General features: G+C 48.8%; 3 protein-coding genes across 3 annotated transcripts; 2 read left to right on the top strand and 1 right to left on the bottom strand.

Moving 5' to 3' along the window:
- Positions 1-1,662: 1,662 nt before the first annotated feature.
- BDV17DRAFT_275401 (SNG1 family protein) lies at positions 1,663-3,435 on the bottom strand. The gene has a single exon (XM_073759206.1). The coding sequence runs from the start codon at positions 3,292-3,294 to the stop codon at positions 2,008-2,010; it is 1,287 nt and encodes a 428-aa protein (XP_073611020.1). The 5' UTR covers positions 3,295-3,435; the 3' UTR covers positions 1,663-2,007.
- Positions 3,436-5,064: 1,629 nt separating this feature from the next.
- Positions 5,065-5,954, top strand: BDV17DRAFT_275400 (uncharacterized protein). Its single transcript, XM_073759205.1, has 2 exons — positions 5,065-5,504; positions 5,562-5,954. Exons 1-2 carry the CDS (start codon positions 5,296-5,298, stop codon positions 5,797-5,799), a joined length of 447 nt encoding a protein of 148 aa, XP_073611019.1. The 5' UTR covers positions 5,065-5,295; the 3' UTR covers positions 5,800-5,954.
- Positions 5,955-6,805: 851 nt separating this feature from the next.
- BDV17DRAFT_275399 (uncharacterized protein) lies at positions 6,806-8,476 on the top strand. Its single transcript, XM_073759204.1, has one exon. It carries the CDS (start codon positions 6,883-6,885, stop codon positions 8,203-8,205), a length of 1,323 nt encoding a protein of 440 aa, XP_073611018.1. The 5' UTR covers positions 6,806-6,882; the 3' UTR covers positions 8,206-8,476.
- Positions 8,477-10,268: the final 1,792 nt, after the last annotated feature.

Genomic DNA, 10,268 nt, shown 5'->3' with positions numbered 1-10,268 from the left:
ATCCCCCCCCCAAAATTAACATCTATTAGAACTTTTCTTACAGCCTGGGATCGCCTGACCGACCAGCGACAGGAAAAAGTCTGGGCGAAAAGCTGTATGCCACTCTCCAGCGTCTATGGCCCCAGGGAAAACGCACTATTGACCTTTCAACAATGCAGTCAAGTATACTGATCGACCTTCCCTGCTGTACGTTTGGCGCTGACAAGATCGGCACAAAGTATATCATGCGCGGAGCAGACCTAAGCACGCGGCTCCTGATTCAGAGGGAAACTTGTCCATACTCTGTGCCGCGCATACACGATAATCCAACTGCCTTATCCAAGTGCCAGAAGCAGGTCTCTTGGGCTGTTTCTGAAACCCAAACGCAAGCCTACTTCTTTCCCGTATTCTATTGCTCATGCTAATCGTGATTAGGTTGGCCTGTCAGGTCTACAGGAAACAGCCCATGTGGGTCGAGCCTCCAGCTGCTACGTCTACGCAGGAAGAAGCTACCCTTCTCGATCAAGGCGTGGAATGACGTCCGTTTCCTTTCCAGACGCCAATCTCACGACCCTTCTATTACACGGCCGCTTGGGCCAAGCATGAACTAGTTTGCATTTCCAACGAAATTGCCCGCTTGGCCTTAGCTCTGCAGGCCCCAGGCTCAGTCTTACGCGAGGAAGACTGGAAGCACGGGCATATGTTGTACCAGCGACTGCAGGACTGGTTTATCAAGTTACCGTGGAATCTTCTTCCTCGGTACAACACCACTCCTCATATAATCTGCCTACAGTTCGTCTCCTCTCTCGCCCGCTATCAAGCGAAACTACGAGCCCACCGACTGACGCATGACTCTACCAACTAGCCTCTACTACCAGTGGACAATCGTCGCGCTCTGCGAAGTCTCCTCCCCAACTCCTCCACTACCCCCCAACTCAAGCCCTTTCTACGCCCCTCCGCAAAACCCACAGCCCTTTCAAACCTAACCTCCCTAGTCCCCATCTACAAATCCAGCCACGGGTACAGACCCATTTCGATCGTAATGCTGCACTACTTTCGCATTGCAGCACTGCACTCCATATCCCAACTGAACACCCAAGAGACGAAATGGGGTCTCGTTATCGAAACATCCGTTACGGGACTATGGTATATGAGCCTCGGCTGAGGAAGGCTGTGTAAGGCCTTTTTGAGAACAATTGATTTGGTTCTGAAGGCGAGGTCTTCTTTGGATGAAGAGCTGGTTCCCGTTAAGGTGAAAGTGATATTAGGGCAGATTGGAGGTCAAGGGGGATTGTGGACGGATGTTGACACGGGCGCTATGAAGGCGGACTACGTGGTTTATCATGTGCCGGTTGAGTTTGGGGAGGGGAAGGGCATTGGGGAAGCTCCTTGTTGCAATGGAAGGGCTGGATGTTTCTCCCTCTGCTGCTGCCGAGGTTGCGCTGGGCTGAATAAATGAGCTACTTACAGCAAGTGAGTTCATGACTGAGTGTACAATATCATTTACTATAGCCCAAGGCGGCTATGAACCCACTTTCCAAGCATTCAGTGCCCTGCATACATTTTCTAGAATTCCCAACCCCCCCCGTCCATCCCCGCCGTGGCAATAGAAGGTAATGCCCCGTCTCTTCGGGCAACTATGGCAATATGGAAAAGGTTTGCTTATTGAAGTCTTAACTGATTGTGAATTGGAACCAATGTCCATGCTCTGTCTATATGGGCTCTATGAAATATTCTATCTATTCCGTCTATAGATCAGGAGAGAAGAAAAAAACAAAACAAAAGAAGGTATGCTGCAGGTGGCTGAGTAGAGGTGCAAGAGATGCCAGTGTCAGTGCCGGGAATTGGCTTTGGCTTTGGGTCTGACTTTCCAGGGAGTGCACTGTATTCTGACATGTAGAATGTGGGGTAGAAGAGGAATAAGAAGGAGAGGGGGGGCGGGGGAGAAAAAAGAAGAAGAAGAATAGGTAAGAAGAAACTGAACAGAAAGGAATAAGATGGCCATACAAGGCTCCCATTCCAGTCCAGCTATACTTTGCTTGGAGCTAAGCTGGCGCTTGCGCTCGTGCCTGTACCTGGTCGTCCCTGCGTGAAAAGTGTCCTCAGAGAAGACTGTGTCCGCCGTGACATGCCATACACGAATAAGCATAATGCAACAACCCACTCGCACCAGAGAACAGACAGTGCCTTGTCCAAATGCGGGTAACACCCGTGCGTCCAAATCTGCAGGAGGATCTCATAGAGCGGGTGCGCAGGCAGGGCATACCCCACGCGATAGAACCCAGGCGAGAGGTCAAAGGGCGCAATGGTAGAAGAGACATTAACAATGGCCCAGGTCAAGATGATGAAGGGCATGAACTGCATGGGGACGATAGCTGTAGCGAAGTCGATGAGGAGGTTGTGAACGTGCATTGCGAGCCAGATTGCCATCCAGGATAGAGCGAATTGGCCGGAAGAGACGGTCCAGTTTTCGCGGAAGGCCCAGATGTAGCCGGCCATGACTAGGGATGCGATAAAGGTGTAGCTTATGGAGATGGCGAATCGAAGGGCGGTGTTTGTTCTTGGGGAGAGGGTGCTGAGGATGTTTGTCGCGGCGGAGATGCCGTTGGTGGCCATGATGAAGAAGAATTGGATGATGATTGGCATGACCATGGAGACCGTGTTGTAGTAGAACCGCTGGCCCTGGGGCATGGGGTGGAGGTCTATCGAAGAGGCTGAGACTGGGTCTAGTATTGTTCGCGCGATATTGGGGTCGGAAATGTTGGCTGTGGTTAGGGCTTCAGCGGCGGTTGTCTGCTTGTATACACTGGCTGCGCCTTGGGTAAACTGGACTAGCTTTGAGTAGACAACCTCCGCAGTGGATGGATACCTGGCGCTGCTCCAAACGTAGCGCAGCGCCTGGGAGTTGTCGTAAGCTTGGGCGTTTTCTGACGAGGATAGCGCGGCGCTTAATCGTGAGGATGCATTTGGGCTGGAATAAATGGCGCCCCAGTATTCCCCTTTGCAGACATCTTCTTGGACCTCCTGCTCAGTTGGGTATTCGGCGGGAGAACGTTGAAGGAGCGTAGGCAACCCAGGGCCTTTCATTTGGTTGTAGGCTATTGTGACGGACTGGCCAATGGCTCCCTCGTCATAGTCGACGTATAGAACTTTCATCGTGCTGTAGCGCATGGAGTTGTGGTACGCAGTGCCGTATAGATAGCTCATGTTTGCGAGGATCAGCAACTGCAACGAGATTGCTGCGCCGACGACGCCAGTCAGGAAGGGTTTGAGGGGTGCCATGCTGCTGCTGTACTGATTAGCGGCACAGTACATGTGAAGACAGAGGAAAATCGCCGTCGTAGTCTGGCAAGACGTGAACGTGAGGCGGCATTTTAAATGACCTGTCTAGGGTCATTCAGAACTACAGATCTCAAAGCCGAGTGCACTTTTGCCTCCTTACATCACGGAACCAAATCTATAGCCTGGTTTCCACTGCTACATTCCCCACCAGCAGGTCGCAGGTCGGGTAGACTCGTTTTTAGCGTCGCGCGCCCCGAAAGGCGCTGACTAAGTAGACTGACCGTCACATGATGGGCTCTTCACCACTTACCGGTCTACTTAATCTTTCGAGTCACCCTACCTCTTTTAACTACTTACTACTACAATAGCCACCCACCCATGGCTTCCCTTAACAAAAACGTGAGTTTATCACTTATTAATCACTAAATAAGCGATTAAAAGCAATATCAATGCTAATTTCTAAGTTTAGAAGTTATATAGCTAGTACAAGTATAATATAGCAAAAGATCTCCTCAAGCTGCCCCCTTATAATCTGGTCAGTCCTTGTATTACCTTACTTTATTTTTATTATTCTTTTACTATTATTCCTTGAAACTGGTTACTAACCGCTTGGCAATTTCTTAGGACAAAGACAAATATATAATAATTTTTTATAGTAAAAGATTCTGCTGGGTGCCTGACTGTTCCAATAATATAGTAAATATATTTATAAATTAGTTATAAGGGTTTACTAACTAGTTACCAACTACTTAGTATAAATATACAGTAATAAACAACCTCTATTTGCATATTAAACTTCACGAGGGTGTTAAGCTAAAGAAAGAGAACAAGGGTAGGCATGTAGCCTAGAAAGAAGTTAATAAAGCACTAGGTAAGTATTTTCTAGCTAGCTTGTAACTACTTGCTAATTACTTAGCATGGTATAAGGGATTATTTCAGGGTATTAAGCTAACTACTTTAACTAGTAGTATATTGTCGACCGTACGACCTGCCTATTTAGGATATCGGATTGACGACCTCCGATCACCGAGGTTTATGCAGAAATTTTCTGCTATTGCCACCGTTCAAAAGTTATATCTCTTCTAGTTGCTGTTTCCGGCTAGATTGCTGATTATTATCTGTGTATTTAAACCACCGTTTGCAGCTAGACTGAGAAATCAGACCTTCATTCTTTTATATGATTAGTGGTTGATGTCGAGTAATTTACACCTAGGCTGACGCTCATATATATTAATAGAATCTACTTTACTAGATATAGACTTGCCTTATCTCCCTAGGAAGAGCAATAGATCTATAAGTAATTTTAAGTAGTTAGCAAGCGCTAGCTAACTACTTAGATATATATCACGAATATACGCAGGGAGGTCTAGAGACTTGGATATAAAGTCCCTTGCCTGTTATATAAAGACAGGAATACTTGTTATAAAGATATAAATATATATAACTAGTTTATACTATTTAACTATAGAGACTTATATTCTAAGTAGTATAACAAGACACCTGCTTATTAGCCTGAGGATAAATATAGTAGTAATAAAGCATGAAGTAGCTACCTGAATACTTATTAGCTATATCTAAACTACTTAACAAGTACTTAGCTAGTATTTATTGGTTTTCTCGATTCTTATGCCACTAGTCGCAGGATTACTTAGGCAGATTTACGTCAAAACCAATACTAATTAATTACTAACTAGTTACTAGCCGCTTGTCAGCTGCTTCTCGAGTAGTTAGTCTTTATTTATAACTTAGAATTTCCACATTTGGATGGATTACTCTACTCAAGCAGGCACCGAGATCCGCGGCCTCCTCTTCCCCATCAACCTGCGCCTGAGCATTATCAAATCGCAAAGCTATACAGCTCTCTATTCTCACCACGGCCTCCGCAAGACCGACGCAGAACTCATTCACTCAATTCGCAAACTGGATCAAGAACTCGAGGCCTGGCGGACCTCCCTACCCGCACACCTGCGACCGCAGCTTTGCTTTTCGCCGAAGCAGGATAAACCTAGAAACACCTACCTCATCATTAATCACATGAGCTACTATTGCTGCGTCAACTTAGTCCACCTCGCCACCATTCGGTGTAATGCATTGAGCTCAATTTCCCCTCCACTGAAATCACTGAAATCAGTGTCGATTTCGGACGGGCTTCAATCAAGCCTCGCTCTCTCAGTTGAAGCCAGTCGCTCATTGCTCCTTTTTCTTCTGGACTCCGAGCTTCACGTAAATTCTGTGAGCTTCTGGTGCGTTTGAATAGCATTCTCCCCTGCTTTGTCTTTATCTGCTCTAACAGTCCACAGGAACATTCTTTTCTATCCCATGTCAGCAGCCATAACCATATTCTGCAACCTGCTCCAGGGCTCAAGCGCCAGCGCCAGCGCAATGAGTGATATGCAGCTCCTTGCTTTGACGGAGCAGGCAACCGCACGTGTATTTTTGAGAAGGGCCGGTGCGTCTGGTCGAGCTCCAGAATTAAATCCCATCATGGGGTTCATGTCGTGGTTGAGGGGCCAAGCACAGCGGGCGATGAAGGGCTAGTCTAGTTAAGATCAAGATGTTCAAGTATTAAGTAGAAGTCAGTGCTCGGAGCTGGGAGAGGGATCTTAGATAATCGTCAGGACCAAGTACAGTGAGCATATGATACATGCTTCAGTTATGTATAAGAGATCTGGTGCTAGTGCTCCGTGGTTCCCGCTATGATGCGCGAACTTTGATTGACCAAGTTGCCGCGTTTATGTACTATCCGGACCGCCGATGTATATGATCTAACCCGGATTTGCAGCTGTTGTAGCCAGCAGGCGTTTCTACATAAGCCTCAGCTAGGCGGTCTCACCGGCTGTTCAATCGACAGTCAGCCAGCCGATGGGAAGAAGCTGTGATCGAATCGATCCCGCATTTCTGCTCTATTCTACATGCCACACAATTTCAGCGCACTTCAGTCAAATTCTGCTCGACTATATTTTCAATACCTTAGATAATCACCCCACGGCGAGATTACACGAAATGGTGCTGCATGCGGTGTATCTAATCCGAACTTGTTGATTATGGAGGATTTGTTGGCTGAGGATTTGGACGATGATTAAACCTTTGATGGTATGGATCTGGGCTAGGAAGCTTGACCCAAGCCCATTGAATGTGGCCCGGAGAATTGGATTATGAGACAGTTGTCTTAGCTCTAAATGCGGACGTACTGCTGTCTAAACTGTCCATTATAGAAGTAGGCATTTCACCGTGACGCAAAGCACATATACGATTTCGACACTCCCGTAATCTCACAGCTACATCTAGTAGTATGGGAATACGCCTTTCAACCGCCACTTTTGCTTTACTCACTCAGGAGCATCAAAAGCGGGAGGCTACGCCTATGATATGATAGAGCAGGTTATCCCTTCGTCTTGCTGCCGGGGGCCCTTTCTGCTACTCGCTCACTAGAATAGCCCTACTTGTCGGATTCACGTGATATCGGCTACCAGCGCCGCAGGATTGTCGCGGGGTGGATCCACCTTTACAACTTCTTCTTTACATTTCATCGTGATCCAGGCAGCGGAGATCCCCCAGTTCTATTACTCCGAACAAATATCCGATCTACTGAACGTGCCTGGCACCGAAACTCTACTCACAATGACACCCTCACCCGAGCGCGTCGCGAGCATCATGCTCTCATGGCACGCGCTCGACCTCGTCTCCTGTACGACCCTCCAGAAATTATGGGCCGGGTACGGCCAAATATGCGCTATTACCGCACGCGCAAGAAGCAAAGAAGCTGCAATAAATATCAAGAAGCTTTGCGGGGTGAAACCGGTGCTGGGGACTGATGACGCGGGGTCTATATACCCGCTAATCTTGAAGCTCATTTCCTCGCCGGCTTCGGGTTCAAGTTCAACTAATGGCAGCGAGGACGAAGGCCATCTGCGCAAGATGTTTAGTTATGAAGTCGAGCAGTACTTCTACAGCGGTATTGTCCCGCGTCTTGGCGACGATGTCGCCGTTGCGAAGTGTCTTGATTCGACGCGTGGTATGCAAGGGAAGGAAGGCGTGGAGGAACTTGGTGGCTTGATGGCTACAATTATGGCTGATTTGCGTCCCGCGTATCCGGTTGCTGGGGGGAAAAGGAGCGCGTTGAATCGTACGCAGGTACATGGGGCGCTGCACTGGCTTGCTGGGTTTCATAGCCGTTCTTGGGGTCTCCTCTCTGAGACGGAGAGAAAGACAAGCGAGGCTCTAGACGGGTATATCCTGCCACCCCTTGAAGAGTCCAGACGGAGAACAGAGAGCGCAAGCAAACATACCGAGAGAAACGGCCTCTGGCTGAACGGGGGGTACACGTACCTCGCGACCCGACGGAAGGAGTACGCATCTCTAGTCGAAGACGACGACTCAGAATGGTCCGAAGCCCTCTGCACACCAGTAAAAGGAACTTCTCTATCCATCGCCGAAATGGCCGCGCTATTCCTGACTCCCTGCGGAAGGCCAATGGAATCATATATCCACGGGGACGTCAAGTCCGAGAACCTCTTCACGACTAACGACGGCGATGAAGTCAAAGTTGCGTTCTTCGATTTCCAATATGTCGGACTTGGTCTGGGTGTCTGCGATCTCGCAAAGCTATTCACGTGCTCGGTTCCACTGGGTATGCTTCTTGACGATGGAGACGGGGATGATGGGTACGTCCCGGAGGAATTGACGATGCGCGACGGCGAGAGGAAACTGCTTGAACTGTATCGGGCACGACTTCTTCAAGATCGAGGACACGGCAGCTCGCATTCGTACGAGTGGGAGGAATTCCAGCGCCACTGGGAGACGGCACTGGTGGATTGGTGTAGATTCCAGGCGTCTTGGGGATTCTGGGGGAATACGGAGTGGCTTGAGGCTAGGGTTCGGTCGATCTTGGGTGACCAGGGTTGGAGGGACTGGTTGTATAAGGGTATTAGCCACCGCCTGTGATGGCGCATGGAGACTGTTTGGAAACGCCGTACTATGAGATTGGATATGCTCAGAGCAGGTCGGGCTTCACAATAGTGACCGATGTCCTGCTACTAGTATAAGTAGAATGTATCTAGGTGAGTTATGGACTGACTAATGTAGCCTAGAACAGTCTTCCTCCGTCCTCTTCAAGAAGGCATCGCAGTATGTTATATGCTGAGACACAGAGTTAGTCGTCGGTGAAATTGGGGGAGAATTGATAGTAGTGTAGAATATGTTTCATGTCGTCAGATAATGGGTCGGGAAGTCATCCCTGTTCAACCACTGCACCGAGGAAAGAGCCCATCCGCTCCAGGGCTGGGGGGGTTAGTTACGTCCACGCAACGTGGACAGCATCCACACGAGTCCCAGGCCCCGTCTCCAAGTCTCTTTCACCAATATTCTTGTAATCTTCCTTCACAGGCATCTGTGTGTCTCGGCCTGAGGGCGCCATCCTTTGATTGCTCTTCGCCAGCGACGAATTCTACGGGCAACGAACTGGCTTGGTCAATGATGAACAACGTCACCTAGTTAAATCTTTCAACGCGGGTCTGCCTTTGTTCTTTGGGAATAAAGCATATATGAGAATAACTGCCCCTGAACAACCTGGACCCAACAGCCACCCGTCTACCTGTCAACCGACTCTGATTGTTTGATAAGGGACTGCCACCATGACGAAATTCAGAATGATCAAGCTTCTTATGGAGCTGATTCTGGTGATTTTCGACCGCCTCTCTATTGCCGATTTGGCTATGTTCATGGGAATTGCCAAAAATGCTCCAGTTTTGATGTCCTGCTCGAAGATACACTACCTAAGTGCACTGATTTACGACTCTTTCGTGAAGCCAGTCAGAACAAAATCACGCAGCCATGCTATATTTTTTTGTAAAAGATCAGGATTGCAGCGAGGAAAGATCATTACGTAGGCTACGCAGCCCTATTCTACGCCTGCTACGGTATCTGGCTTGAAGCAGTTTGTTTGTTGCTTGACGACGGTATGCCATCGGACACCCCCTTGCTGCATCGGCCAAAAAGGCCGCTGGACGAGCCAATACCGCTGAGCTACGCCGTGGACAATATCTGTGTCCACCCTGAGTTGGTACATATTTTTATAGACGCCAAATCTGATTTCAGCCAATCCTTAACGGATAAATCCTATCGGGGATACGAGGGCTACTAGGTCGCACAAGGGACTCTCCTTCACTATGCGGTGTTGGGGGAGTACGTGGATCTGGTCAAACTTATGCCCAACGGGGGATTCGACGTGGACCAACTGGACGATATCGGAGCGACTCCGTTATCGCGGGCTGCAGGACAGGGCTACGTTGACATGGTGACTCTCCTTCTTGCTCACAATGCAGATATCCATAAAAGTCGACAACCTCAAACGAACGCCCCTCTTCTGGGCTGCGGCGAACGGCCACGCGGCAGTGACCAAGCAGCTCCTAGGCCTGGGCGCACAGCCAGATCTTGTTAACAAAGCGGGCTATAGTGCTCTTCATCTGGCAGCCATGGATAACCACCCTGAAGCCTTGGATCTACTTCTACAACAAGGAGTCAATATTGACAGAAAAACCCGTACTGGACAAGCGCCCTATCACTCGCCGCGGGCCTGAATAATAACACTGTGCTGCGCTTGCTGATGAGGAGAAGAGCAGACGTTAACCAGGCTTCGCGGAACACGCGGACACCCTTGTCATACGCTGTTGCGAACAAAACCTACGCGACCCAGAGGTTACTGATTGATGCTGGAGGCCAGCAGGTTCTGCGGCCTCGAAGTAATTACCGACATCCGAAAGAAGAGCGTTGGTACTGGGACTATGCCTATTTAAATGTACGTAGTACCAATCTAGCCTATGATCCACATCCAGCTGTCTCTAGATAAGCTTGGCTCATGTACATGCTTCCATTGATACAGGAGATTGCTAGACTGGAAAAGATCAGTAGCAAGCCCTGGCTTCGTCAAGGCAATGGCCTACACGCCTGACCTTTTCATTCGGGGCGTGTAGAAATGAAGGGTATGACATAAAGATGATAACGTGTCG

Source organism: Aspergillus undulatus (genome assembly GCF_047715775.1).
Source record: "Aspergillus undulatus strain CBS 261.88 unplaced genomic scaffold BDV17scaffold_73, whole genome shotgun sequence".
Taxonomy (NCBI): domain Eukaryota; kingdom Fungi; phylum Ascomycota; class Eurotiomycetes; order Eurotiales; family Aspergillaceae; genus Aspergillus; species Aspergillus undulatus.
The sequence above is the reverse complement of the archived record's forward strand: the minus strand, read 5'-3'. Positions and strand labels throughout refer to the sequence as shown.